Raw genomic sequence first — 15,242 nt, 5'->3', positions numbered from 1 at the left:
TGAATGGTGAAAACTGTGAGCTTGCTATGCTTAATGCTGACTTCATTTTGAAGTGCTTTTTGTTTTGTTTTTGTTTTGTAGTGCACTTCATATGATCGCTTTCAACTAGCTCCATGGATCGGTTTGAATATTTTGTTGTGCAGAGAACAAATGAGTACTTCTCTGTCCAACTGCCTTTAAACATAAAATTTTTCACTGTCAGCTTTCTTTAATCCCAGTCCACTCTTTAGATGGCTGAACAGACCAGAGAGGATAAAGAACATGAAAAATTGATGAAAGTCTGAAATCTCTCCTCTTTCTAAGCTAATGTTTCTAAGCCTGTAGCTAGTCTTTGGTCCGCTAAATAATTTACTTAACTGCATGTGCTTGCAATAAAGAGTTTCAAAAACAACCTTTATTTTGTAAATGTACATTTATACATTTAATGTAAATGTATATTTCTAAGTAAATGTTGATATCAAACCCATTTCTGCTCTCTGAGATGCCCAAAGTGCTTGTTCAATAAGCAGCTAAAATGTGAAGGCATTATCTTCAACCACTGTGACTTTTATTGACTTAAAATAATTTCTTTGTTTATTCCGATCGAAAATGATTGATAAGTCGATTTTCATTCTGCAGCTGGAAAGAAACGCCAGTGTACTGGTAAAAAAGGGTTAAGTGCTAGATTGCTTGCATTGAATTAAATTAAGAGATGATGTAGAAAAGTGATACGCTTTTGTGACACCTTTTTGCATATTGAATTAAAGCATTGAAATCTAAAAATTTATTCCCTTGTTGGATTCACATTCAGGCTATATGGTCTATTTGTAATATAAAGTATAGTATATTAAACTAATGCATCATCATACATGTTGCCTATACACTATACTGCCAGAACTTCAACTTGACTTGTTATTTCCTCATTTAGAAACTAGATTTTTTTTCTTCTGGCATCATTTAAACACTGTCTTGCTAATGCACCATTTAAACCATGTCACTACTTGACCGGATTCTTCCTGTGTACAAGATTGTGTATTGAGTATGTGCTATAAAATTTTAGTCAACCCAGTGACCTCCTCTAAAAGCTTATGTATTTTAATATCCTCCATTTTTTTTTCTATCATAAAAACAGGTGAAGACTTTTACTAATTAATTCGGGAACATTTTTAGTCACAATATTTTAGAGAGTGAAGTAAGAGCAGTGAAATGGTCTGCTCTCTGAAGTACTGAACATTAGGACAGGTCACTGAATAATTAACCCTGTTTTTCTCGCAAGAAACTCACTATGACCAAAATATTTCACAGCATCAAACTCGATTCTAATTTCATGTGTAGGAAATCTGGTTTTCAGATGTTGCTACGAACTGGATAAAATGGCAGACAGGTCATGAAATCCATTGAACGTTAAAGCGTCTACAGATGAGCTTATACACTTTTGGCACCAAAATCTAGAATTATTTGGTTGTTAATGCTGATTATACAGTAATGGATCAGCAGTCTTGGGTCTGTATTATACACAGACATACAATATAGCCATTTTAACCATCTTTAATCTGATATACACTGTACTGCCAAAAGTTTTGGGACACCCCTTCAAATAATCGAATTCAGGTGTTGTTTTTCAGGGGTTGGGCTCGGCCCCTTAGTTCCGGTGAAAGGAACTCTTAATGCTTCAGCATACCAAGACATTTTGGACAATTTCATGCTCCCAACTTTGTGGGAACAGTTTGAGGATGACCCCTTCCTGTTCCAACATGACTACACACCAGTGCACAAAGCAAGGTCCATAAAGACATGGATGAGCGAGTTTGGTGTGGAACAACTTGACTGGCCTGCACAGAGTCCTGATCTTACCTGATAGAACACCTTTGGGATGAATTACAGTCAAGACTGCGAGCCAGGCCTTCTTTTCCAACATCTATGCCTGACCTCACTAATGCACTTCTAGAGGAGTGGTCAAAAACTCCTAAACGTTGTGGAAAGACTTCTCAGAAGAGTTGAAGCTGTTATAGCTGAAAAGGATGGGCCAACTCCATATTAAATTCATGTACACGTAAAGGCAGACGTCCCAGTTTTGTCCTGGCTCCCACATTGACTACCATGTAGTATGTACTGTACTAAAGAGAGCTGATTAATATAACTCTGTGATATATCTTCCATACTGAAGTAATGTGTAGGTATAGAATTAAAGACTGTTGCTTGTTGTTTTTGCTCTGTTCTATCTGATAGTTCCCAGGAGTAAAAGGGCACCAATGTAAGGCCTCTGGCAAGATATTGCACTGAAGCCAACATTTTTCTTCTGCAGTATGACATATTTATGAGTGAAAAACTACATCAGAGTGGGATTGACTTTTTTTTTTATTTTATCCATTGGCTGTTCCAACACAAACAAAATCTGAAGTCATATGTCAGGGCTAGTCTGCAGTCGATCATGGATAATATACTTGCCGCATGGGCATGCTCGTTAGAGGATGGAGAAAGAGGATGGAAATTAGTTTCAGGATTGAATCGGTATAGATTTAAGCCTGTAGATGTGGCGATTTGAATGCCATTTCTTCTTACCTTAAAGATCTCTTTAAAGATCTCAACAATTCCCACTGGTCCCAATTTTTATAGTGACATCTTGAATTTCTTCCAGGATCAATAGAGTATCTATCTATCTAATCTATCTATCTAGTAAAAAATCAGAAGCCTTATAGAACAGAGAAAAAAAATAAACATGCTTTTATAGACAATTACATACGAAGAGAAAAAGCCAGGAATGTGACAATGAGGGCATGATGGATCTTGTGAGCTTAATCAATACAGTTTTACTTCACCGATTCATTTGTGAGACTAAACAAAAGAATCGGTGAAGTCAAACAGTATTGACCGAACTCTCTGGACGACCAGCAGAAATACAAGAGCACCAAATTATCTCAGTATCCCTAAATCAACACACATTCTTTTTGTCTGTCTTTTACACCTTATCTGTATATAAGAGTTGCTACTATTCTGAACTGTTCTAATAAAGCTGTTAGTATTACTAGTTTTTAGTCTACTATGGTCTCTTCAAAATATTTAGATCTGGATTCGGAAACTATTTGACATATTTGAGCAAAAAGCTTTTAGCTACTTGTCTAACAACACAGGTGACTAAATGTTGTTGCAGGATGAATAATTGCATTAGCACCTAAGCTAACTAGCTACCAGCTTCCTGGAAATTAGCAGTGTTGGAAGCTGGACTTCAGTGTCATGAGTGCTCAATGATTAAGTCATTAACTTAATCAAGTTAATTGTGTATTTTACACATTCGTATACAGGCTTAATTTCCTCTCAAGAATCCTGTCAGGTTTGCGTGCTGAAGCTAGCTTCTAGCATGAGCTGCAACTGCAGTGGAGTGGCTGATATGTGCTAAAAGATTATTAACAATATAACATTTCAGAATCCTGTCCCTTTAAGCAGAAATTAAAACTGAAAAACATGATCTTATACCAATGTTAATACTCAAGCACTGAGTACAGATTAGCTAGACTAGCTGACAGGCTATCCTGGGTGTGACTAGCTTACTCTATTATCTCCAGTGGTGTTGTGAGTCCACACCAATTTATAGTAAAAAAACACACACACAGATCTCTCACTCTCGGCTAGTTTGTTGATTTATTTGACACCACAAGCTGCAGTGTTTACTTTTCACACACGTTAATTTTTGACAACTCTTTACAGTACTTAATATCCTAACGTGAACTCTTTTATTAACATTTATTAAATGATAATAAAACATAATGGCAGGTAAGAACCTCACAGGTTTATGACTAGAATGATTTATTATTCTGTCCTAGTAAGGCACATAGAATAATTGTAATTATTCCAGACTTGGAAAAAAACCCCATTGTATTATTGAAAAATGTCAGAGAAATGCAAGTATTTAATCATTAAAATAAATATGCTAGAACAAACACTTCAATTGTGTTATAACTATGACTAATCACTTGCTGTTTTCTGAAATAGAGAGAAGAAGAATGAATAATCGTTAATTAACAAACTCTTTAACCAAACATGAACAAATTTGTTAATTTGCTTTTCTTCCTGCATTCTGTAGCCTAACAGTCCTAAAGAGATCGCTCCATTTGGTTTAATATAACTGATGATAGTTGACAGGTTTAGACGCCTTTGAACGTTCATCTAAACGGACAAAAAACGACTTGTGACCTCGCTAAACATACTATTGACTAAGAGGTCGAAAAAGGTTAAATACACAGTCCACTTCAATGAACAGCAAAGCCAACAGATCAGGAACAATTAGGGAGAATAGTGTCAAGTTAGCTACTGATGTGGATTCAGGTAATAATTGCACTAAGACTGAAGAGAAACCAAAGGCAACGTATAGTATTGTATTTAAAATGGATGAATATTTTGTATTTGTATTAGTGAAAAATAATAGCCTTAATGGGTATGTCAGAAGAGGCATTGTTCTTGTGTGAGCGCTCTTCTAAACACTTTGAACACAACACAGGATAAGTAGACGAGTACTTAGAGCTCAAAATAATTATGAGCTTTCACACAGTTTGTTTCAATTTCTCTTTTCATTGCTAAATCCATGCTGTGCAACTGGAACAGTCCATATGTTGAGTCTGATAAACAAGAAACGGTGTACGTTATCTGCTGGGGACAGGTAATACTCTCTCTCTCTCTCTCTCTCTGTTTTTTTTTCCTAGTAGGCATGACCTCAAACTCTTAGTTATATCTAGTAATGCGACAGCATGCCCTAAAAAAAGCTCAGAAGAAGTGCTAATTTTAGTAAGAGCAATAACAGGCTATAACAACCTGAAGAGTCATCTTTATTCATCAAAATCATCATCCATAATTTGCTTCTGTTACAGTGAAACAGCTATAATGACTATAAGAACTGTAAATTGAGCCTTTACTACATTTACCTCGATTCCTTCAGATAACTCAGATATACACAGCTCTGGAAATAAACTCTTGAAAATGAACACTTGTACTGACAATTTGAGTCTGGATGGATTTGCAGTGCAAATGTTCTCACATGTAGTTCTTATTAAATTAACTAGAAATTTTGTGGATTTACAATACAGCAATCAAGCATAACATTATGACCACCTGTTTTAAAAATATTGTGTTGATCCCCCTTTTGCTGCCAAAACAGCCCTGACCCGTCCTGCACTGTGCATTCTGACACCTTTCTATCAGACCCAGCATTAACTTCTTCAGCAATTTGAGCAACAGTAGCTCGTCTGTTGGATCGAGTGCATCAATGAGCCTTGGCCGTCCATGACCCTGTCGCCGGTTCACCACTGTTCCTTCCTTGGAGCACTTTTGATAGATACTGACCACTGCAGACCAGGAACACCCAACAAAGGCTGCAGTTTTGGAGATGCTCTGATCCAGTGGTCTAGCCATCACAATTTGCCCCTTCATCAAACTCGCTCAAATCCTTACGCTTGCCCATTTTTCCTGCTTCTAACACATCAACTTTGAGGACAAAATATTCATTTGCTGCCTAATATATCCCACCCACTAACAGGTGCCATGATGAGGAGATCATCAGTGTTATTCACTTCACCTGTCAGTGCTTCTAATGTTATGCCTGATCGATGTATATGTGAATAGATATGAATCAGTTCTCATTCCAAATTTTTCCAGACTGATGATCTCTAAGATGACTTCTTGTTTTCACACCATGACCACAATACAACTCTCTGAATGATTGATAATTCCTTTCATAATGGTTCAACCATGACGATAAATTCTGTACAGAAAAGCAAAAGCTTTGCTTTGGAGTGAAATTCCTGGGAAAAATAATGTATCACAGAATCATCAATGCACAAACTGTATGCCACAGGCTTGACCAAGACAGAATACATGTACCGCTTGTACTTTATAAGAAACCCAGTTCCTTCCTGCAATTATCCACCCAGCTAATCGTGTTGCAGTGGCGCGATACATAAAATCATGCAGTAAAGAACATCATATATCTGAAGGCTTATGGTTGTTGGTGTCAGATGGCTGGTTTGAGTATTTCAGAAGCTGCCGATCTCCTGGGATTTTCACAATTTTCACAAACAGCAGTCTCTAGAGTTCACACAGCATGGTGTAAAAACAGGGAAGGAATATCTTGTTGATGACAGATGGCCTGAGAAGAAAGGCCAGACTAGTTCCAGCTGACAGGAAGGTAACTGAAAAAACTTAAATCACCACACTGTACATCAGTGTTGAGCAGAACAGCATCTCAAAACATTCCCAACAGCTGAAACTAGTGAAGCACACTAGTTTCCTAACAAGCTAATACTATATTTATGTATCCAGCATTCTCAGATTACCTTACAATCGAACCAAATTGTTTATAAAATTTTTTATGTGAGCACTGTATAAAAGCCCTTTATAAATCCAGTATACCAAATCATCTCAAACATTTTGCCACCAAAGACCACTCTATCTGTGAAAAATATTCTATCTAGCTCCTCATATTTAGAGATATTTATTTTATGAACAAAATCCGTCGTGCCAAAATATTAGACTCGTACTTTAAATGTGTAAAATAATATTTTGGCCATTGATTGGAACTTTTTAGTCCTTGCTCGTTTCGTTGAAATGACCCGTTTTAACAAACACATAATTACAAGAGCTCAATAATATTGATTATGTTTTCCACTGTGGTACAATAAATAAATAAATAAATAAATAAATAAATAAAGCACACCTTGGCTCTGCTTCATAAACACTTTGAGATAATGGAAAAAGTGAGGACATAACTATTTATTAAGCATTTTTAATTGGTTCCTGGACAAACGATTTCATTCACAGTTATGCTTTCTTAATTTTACTGTGCAGCTGCTGGCGTGCCTAATAAAACAACATTCAGAACTTGAAGAAAACAGCCTTAAACCTTAACAGATTGGTACCTTAATGTGACGACTGAAGAAAAGAGATTACAATAGAATAGAAATGATCTACTTGCCTTAGTAATTCAAAGTATTTTTGACTAAAAGTAAATAACTAGTATAAAAAGTAGTCGTATACCATGTAAGCATTCAGTATGTTCTAAAATAATGGAAGTGTATTAAATTTCCCCTTACTTTATTAGGTTCTGTTTTTTTGTTAAGTGTGTCTCACTCCTCAGATCAGCAGTGGCCTTGAACACTGACCCACTGTTCCCCAATTTCCTGTGTAGTGAATAATATAATTGGCACCTGTTGGACTTCAGACTGTATTTTCCGCCTGAAGACAATACAATAAATTCACCTTTTAGACATTCAGCAGGTAAAGTAAAATGTTTTCGTTTGCACAAATCCATTGACTAGGGGGGGGAAGCAGGTTTTTTTTATTCTGCACACACAAATGTCATGGAAGAAAGAAAACCGTTCAGCCCATAACATTCAGTGATTGCTGTCAGAGAATGCAACCTTTGCTGCAATGATTCAAGGCTGGTGATGTGTTGCTATAGATACAGCCTGCTGTACTGCCATTACTGCTCTAAAAGCTAGCTTTCTCTCATACATTAGATATCAATTTTACCTCATTATAATAATTGCAGTCCACTCCAAATCAGGTGTTTCTGAGCGACAAGTAATATCTTGCATACATGTACCCGATATCTTACTCTCGCCAACTGTTAAAAGCATTTTTTTACCCCCCCCCCCCCCAACTTCTTACGGTAAACAAGGTGACCTCATGGTGATTGCTAACAGACGCCACTCTTAAACATTTTCTATTAAAGCTCATTAGCTGTAGCACAGGCCTGAGGCCACAGATGGAAGGGTGTTAAATGGCCTCAGAGACGCATAGCCCACTTACAAATATAGCTACCTTGCATTTAAAGCATCTGGTTCGAATGCGTTTCAGACAGAGAAGAGAAGACGGAGTGATCAAGTAAAACTGAAGTATACAGCGGTCGTAAGTGCGTGAAGACTGTTAACGCGCCGATTGCTGCTTCAGGACGTTGAAGAATTTCTGAAATTAATCCACTCTTGTAGAAAGTCATGTAGAGATCCGGCACTATGTACATCGTTTTAGGCCAATTAAACTAACAGCATGCATTAAATGTGCAAACCTGACAGATTTTTAAACAGTGAAAGTGAATGAATTAGATTTCTTTTGGCTAAAGTGGTGAACAGTAAGTTATATGAGTCCATGATGCAATAATCTTAGCTTACATTATGACATAGACTCTTATATTTATTATCAGCATGTAACACCGGTTCTGCTTTATACTACGTTTTCTCGGGATGAGTACACACTGAACGAAAATCCATAAGAACAAACTGAAAAACTCTTACCTTTCTCTTTGAGCGCTCAGATTTCTTGGACATATTCTTTATTTTTTTATGAAGGTGATACAACACCTAGAAAAAGAAGAACAATTCAGCACTGAATGGTGAAAGAGGATATTTTTCGACATATCAAAAAATAGAAAACCAAATTTATCAGGCATTGTGAAGCAGCACTTCTCTGTATAATATGAGTTGGATATGTAGTATATAAGTATCCAGTATATTTATACCACAGTGTTGTTAGAGGCTTCTGATTGGTGCATTAATTTTTTGGATAGATTTTCTATAGTTTCGAAGAGTTACAGCTGAACAGTTTGTACTGTAATACTCATGCTCACATTACAAAAAGTTATTGTTTCTATAGTAATGATGTGTATATTTGACTATATATGAACTGATATATAACTATATTTATTTACATATATTTATATAACTATAAATTGATAAAAACGTAATGTTTGTGAATTATTTCAGGATCTGCTGTTATTTAAAAGCATCTGACTTACATGTCTCAAGACCCTTTCATTGAATATTTTCCCATAACAGCAGACCACTGTGTTTTTTTCCCCTTCTAACAAAGCAATTATGAGTGCAGTCCTGCTTTTGCCTTATTTAAGCATGCAACTAATAAAAGAAAGCACCACTAGACACAACTCAATGATGTGTACTGATTGTACGTTGTAAAAATAGTGTAAAAACACTGGATTCGCAAAGATGTCTTTGTACTCTTTTCCTTGTTATTGATGTGTGTCTGAAGTTTAAAGGCCTCCGGTAATGTATTTTTGTTAACCCTCAATGGGAATCTATTACAAATAACATTAGGGTTTTGTTTTTTTTTAGATAATGTGAGGAGTGTTTCTTTGGGGAAAAAAAAAAGAAAACTCCAGCATTTTTCTCCCATCATATTTTCCATATTACTCAAATTACACTTTATTAGGGACATCTGTGCTCCTACACATTTGTGTGATTATCCAATCATGTTACAAGCAGCGTGATTCATGAAATCAGGCAGAAACAGGTCAAGAGCTCCTGTTAATGTTCACGTCAAACACAAATCCAAACATTTTAACTGTCGGATTTTTCAGAAACTGCTGATCTCTTGGGATTGTCATGCACAACAGTCTCTAGAGATTCCACACAGAATGGTGCAAAAACAGCAACAACAACCACAACAAAAGGTGGAATCTGCAGGTGGAATTATGTCATTCATTAAGAGAGGTCAGAGGAGTATGGCTAGGCTTGGTGGAGCTGACAGAAAGGCTGTAGTAACTCAAGTATCCACTCTTTACACCTGTGGTGAACAGGAGAGCGTCTCAGAATGCAAACTACATCCAACCTCGTGAGCTACAACAGCAGAAGAGTACGTCAGGTTCCACTTTTGTCAGCTAAGAACAAGAACCTGAGGTTACCGTGGGAACGGGCTCATCGAAATTTGGATGAATGAAGATTAGAAAAAGACAAAGCTGACTGGAAAATTGAGCAGAATGAGCAGAGGGGTGTTCCTATTAAAGTTGCCACTGAGTGTACCTTTGAAAACGTAATGATTTCCTACGACTAAACTACAGAAAGATGTCAAACAAAGTTCCTCTGTGTTTTCTTGAGAGAGAAAGTCATTTACTGATGTCTAAAGAGCAGGGGTATGGAACCATATATGTATTTCTGTATGTATTTTTATATTCTGCTTCAGTGTCATTTTTTTTTTTGTAACTATTGTACTATACCCCCTTTCTCTCTCTCTCCCATTTTCATTTCATTGCCTTAATTCTGAATAGCTACCATGGCATTTTTACTGGCCTACATACATTCATTCATTTAAATGAAAAAAGTCTAAAGCTTTCCTCCCCCTTCCGAATAAACAAACAAACAAACAAACAAATAAATCAATCAATAAATAAATAAAAGTCATTTTTATCATCTAAATAAATGGTCTCAGGCATCGCAATTTTTTTTAGTACAAACATTGTTGCATATTTTTTATGTTCTGACTTCTGTTTTATTGGGGCTGTATTTATTTATTTTAGTTTTTTTATTTTTGTTAATTAAATAATCCAGTGTTACCGCACATGTTTATATCAGGAAAGAGAGCAACATATTATGTAACAAGACTACTTTTTTAGATGAAAATATAATGATATAATGGAGGCTGCTGGGTTTTGCATTCAACAAAACAAAACAAAACAAAAAAACAGCAATGCAACAGTCAGAGTCTCCAAAGATGCTCAGTAAAGCACATGAGCTTGCGAATATTCATCTAAAACTGTACAAATTGTCCCTTAGACTCACTGAGATTTGAATTCTTAACAAAGAAAAGGGTTGTCACTGCAAATGAAGACGACTGAATGAAATGTACAGTTTGCATTTCCATAGTTATTAAGATAAACATTGACTTTTCAATGCTTGATGTTAGTTTTAAACCCTGGGCATGGAAATTAGAGATATTAGACATATTAGAGAAACATTAAGTTGCAGTCTTGTATTTATGTATGCCTGCATGTGTAATTAGGTCTAGATGGGTTCAAATGAACACGATAAAGAGGTAGGTCAACAGTTAATTCAGAAACCGTGAGTATTTTTGATTTAGCTGTCTGTAGGACATAATGTCCTGTCTTAAATATTGATATGTTGTCTGAACATGTGTGGGATTGTTTTGCTGGAAAGCCCACCTCCAAAGTCCAACCTAAGTGTAAGGTGCAATTACAGCAAGTGCTCTACTGTATATTCAGGCGTTTGACAGTGTGGAGGAGGATTTTCTCTTCTCAGCTCATTTGCAGGTTAATTACCGCGTAATCACCTTTTAAATACATCGCCATCTCTCAGTGGGTGGACGAGGGAAATGGTTGGCTTTACAAACTCAGACAACAAGACGTCCATCAGACTCAGCTTCATGATTTTTTGTCACAAATAATCAGATCTGATCAGAATTAGATGAGACTGCGCTTTCCGTGCGTAATGCGCGCAATTTGGCATAAAATAAAATAAAAATAAAATAAAATAAAATACAACTGTACTTTTTGTTGTGGCTGTTGTGGTATAGGGTACATATTTAGAAACCTTTATTAAGTATCTTTACACACTTAAAATAAATTTACGTTTATCACTGGCCTTCAAAGAACACAATTCCTCTAAAAGCTGATTATAGGGGTATGACGCCAGAAAAGAGGCGCCTTATTAAGGCAAAAAAAGGCATACTCCTTGTGGTACAGCCTGGTACAGTTACTTCTAAGAATGTACAGTGCTTGTGAAAACTCTAAACTAAGACTAAATCGTGTTCAAACATATCGAGTGAACTCCTTTTATTCAAAATCCAGATGCGGCTGTCGGTCAGCTGAAGTCTCTCCACTCTGATAACAATATGGCTGGGAGAATTAACCTACTGCTGAGATAAGTTCAACCCCAATCACATCCTTCCAGCTAATCATTCAGTAGAACTTAAATATCAGAGCCAGGTGTGCAGGATGATGATTGCTCTCCAGCTGTGAGGTTATGTAATAAAGTTAACTGAACTACCGACAATGTGCTTCACACTAATAAGGTAACTTACCTTAGTGTAGCAGCATGTGATCAAAAGTAGCGGTAACAGATACCCAGTGACCAGAATGGTCACTTTGTATGTGCGCCTGGCCACAGGCTCAGGCCAGATCTCCCAGCAGAAGGAGCTGTTCGGGGCTTCCGGGTGATTAGTCAGAACCTGATGCTGCGCCACGGGCACGGCGAAGACGAACGACAAAGCCCAGATCACACACACCCCGGCGAGCGCGTTCCTGCGGTTCCGTATACACGGCGACTTCTTGGAGAGCACCACGGCCACGTACCTGTCCACCGACATGGCGACGAGCGTGAAGATGCTCACCAGCATGCTCAGAGTGAAGACGTAGTGCACGAACTTGCACAAGAAGGCGCCGAAAACCCACTCGGGGAGCGAGTAAATAGTGGCTTGGAAGGGCACGCAGAAGAGGAGGAAAGAAAGGTCCGCTATGCTGAGGTTCAGGATGAAAATATTAGTTGTGCTTCTCGAGCGTCTCGACTTGATCCTCCCGATGACCACCATGACCAAAGTGTTCCCGACAATTCCCAAAAAAAAGATGCATCCGAATATAACCGGGACGATCACCACCTCCGGACTGAGAGGCTCACTGTCCGTGCGGTTCGCGTCCAGCTGATCCTCAGACCACAGCGTTTCGTTTTTGAATAAACCCATGCTCCTTAGTGTAGTTTATTCATTCAACATAGGTCCGATGATGTCCTTAACATAAAGTGAAAAAAAAAAAAAAAAACAATCAAGAAAATACTTGCATTTTCCTTTTCTTGTGAACAACTCCAGCACTGGGGTACACTCAAGGATCTAGTAGTGGGAAAGGCGATCCACGTCTAATGCGCGTGCTAAAGACGGACTAAGTTAATGTGTATTATGTATCGGAAAGCATGACATATCTGTGCGTGTGTGCGAGCTGCTGCTGAAGTGTGTTCTGCATGCGTAAAATGCAGCCGTACCTGTCTCCAAAACGCACAGCGAGTCATCGAGGAGCGCGTTTGGGGTTAGGAGCTTTCCTGCGCTTCTCTCACATCACGTGGAGTTCACTAGTGACATCCATTTTAGCCCTGTTATTTAGATTCAAATGACTAATGTTGTAGTTCAGCCATTATTTATTTATTTATTTATTGTTTTTTTTACAAGCTTATGTTGAACTTTGACAGCGTTAGACGCCTTCAGATCCATAAAACGAGGAGGAGCTTTACACTTTTCTTGGATTGCCCTATACTGGGGCAAAGTACAGACTAAACAAGGTGTAAACAACTCGGTCAGGCATACTGTAAGCTCATGTCGGGAACATTTCAGACACATTGATCCAAGACATGGATGCAATTGCCGACAGAGAGTAACAAGACAGAGGGTTACAAAAAACAGTAATATATTCTGACGTCAGAATATATATTTAAATCTTTTACCCTAATGCTCTGTTCAGATTCTCCTTGAAGCACCAAAGACCTAAAATTTGCATGTATAACATTAAAAACAATAAAAAGAAACTTTTTTTTTCCCAGGACTGAATTATGGCAGAAGATCCTTCGTGCAAAATGAGCCATAAACATGCATGAGTGGAGCAAAGACAGTGGCTCAATAACAAAGGAATATTATTTACATATATCAAAGAATTTTCTAAATGGGAATTGATTATTTTGTGACTCTCTCTCTCTCTCCACACACACACACACACACACACACACACACACACACCAGAGAACGAGTACATTACATGAACAATATAAACCCCAAAAGTGAAGTTTGTCATCTCATGAGTTTATGAAGTTTTTATAAAATGAAGAAAAGTATTACAATGATAAAACAATGTTCATTACTGTTTTACTTGATCTTTTACCCACTTTTATATTGTAATGTGTGCTTCTGTTTTCATGTTAACAGGTTTCTCATAAAAGAGAGCCTGACCTCAATGAGACTAGTTGCATAAATAAAGGAAATTGAACACAATTAACAACTTTTAAATGAACAATCTTCTTATTTTCTCCCCTACTTTGCAGGTCAGGATGAGATTCAATTCAATTCAATTGTACAACAGAACCAGATTCATCGACACCAGCGATGGACTCCATCAACTTTTCCAATTGATTAACAATTGTTTGGTACAACACTGAGGATTTTTACATGATATTACATGCACATCTATGGGGACCATAAATTATTGGATGAATGGATTTTATTCATGCTCTGCTCCGGGACACGTGGTGTTTACAATCACTAGTCAAAGACTAAAATACTGGAACAGAAAGTGAATGAAGTTTCTGTTCTTCCCCCAGCAAGTCAAAATGTCATACCTGAGCGAATTCATTAAATGATAAAAATAATTGCATATTCTCAGAGGTCATATATTTGGCCGCATTATACCTAAGCAGCTCATTGTAAGACCTCTTTTTGCCAAATAATCATTCTAGGCTGACACTTTTATTATGAGATATGTTTTCCAAAATCAAAAGATAGCTTTAGTAGTTACTGGCAATTCGCTTATGATGAAATAGAAAACGTAACCAGGAAATTATTTGAATGTGACATGCAAGGCTGATCTTAAACCCAGGATCTGAATAATCTAGTCACTCCCAAATGCCGTGGGGTAACAAATCACGTAAAGAGACACCCTTTTGGGATCTCTTTTTTTTTTTTTTTTTTTTTTTAAAGGAATGTCTAATACAGCCAACAACAACAAGCAAGAAAAATGTGTAGTGGCCTGTGGAAACCTTTGTGAAAAAGTTTTGACATTTTTTTGTATTACAGATATTTTTGAAAAACTCTTTCTCTTTTCTATACATCTCAGCAGTAAGTCAAGTTCCTCCAAAGGTGAAAATAAAATTTACATTTCAAATGTGGCGTAGGAGCGTCTCAGACATTTTGACAGCTTGCTTGATTTATGTACATTTTGATATGGCGCATACTGTACGTAGCTATAAATAACTTATTTATTGCCTGACATTTACTGTGTGACGAAATCATACTCACCTAGCCAGGTTTTAGTCATCTATAGGCATGAAAGTTTTACCACTAAAAAAATCCACATGTATAATATAAGTGCACTCTGATTCTGTTCAACCGGCAGAATGGAAATAGACGTATGGGACAGATTTTAGTCAGTGTAAACAAATGAATTACTTTAGTCTGATATAAAATTAGTCAGGACTCTGTTGGCTTTCAGTGTGAGATGTTTTTACCTCTGGGTTGGGATAAACCTTCACATTTTGAGATGCTTATGAACAAGCAGTTGGAGCAGCTCGGAGAGCAGAAATGGGTTTGATATCACCATTTAGTTTAAAACAATATAGTGGGGAAAAAAAGTTTTGTTTTATTGGAACTTTTCTATAAATACATCACACATAGGCTAGGTGAAGACAGAAATACTAATAAAAAGCTACAAATTCAATACTTTTTATTCCAGACATCTAATCAGAAACGTTTTATTCCTGCCATTCCATCATCTGAGGTGT

General features: G+C 37.0%; 1 protein-coding gene across 1 annotated transcript in view; it reads right to left on the bottom strand.

Annotated features, from left to right (window-relative positions):
• Window positions 1–12,821, bottom strand: part of galr1b (galanin receptor 1b) — a 31,779-nt gene extending 18,958 nt beyond the window's left edge. The window contains exons 1-2 of the mRNA XM_058382310.1: window positions 11,794–12,821; window positions 8,259–8,324 (exon numbers count right to left, since the gene is read on the bottom strand). Of these exons, the coding sequence (XP_058238293.1) occupies window positions 8,259–8,324; window positions 11,794–12,450 (723 nt within the window). The 5' untranslated portion in view covers window positions 12,451–12,821. The remainder of the gene's footprint in view (window positions 1–8,258; window positions 8,325–11,793) is intronic.
• Between the last annotated feature and the right edge of the window lie 2,421 nt (window positions 12,822–15,242).

This window comes from Hemibagrus wyckioides, linkage group LG27 (assembly GCF_019097595.1).
Source record: "Hemibagrus wyckioides isolate EC202008001 linkage group LG27, SWU_Hwy_1.0, whole genome shotgun sequence".
In the NCBI taxonomy this organism is placed as follows: domain Eukaryota; kingdom Metazoa; phylum Chordata; class Actinopteri; order Siluriformes; family Bagridae; genus Hemibagrus; species Hemibagrus wyckioides.
Note: the sequence above shows the minus strand (reverse complement) of the source record. Positions and strands in the feature narration are given on the sequence as shown.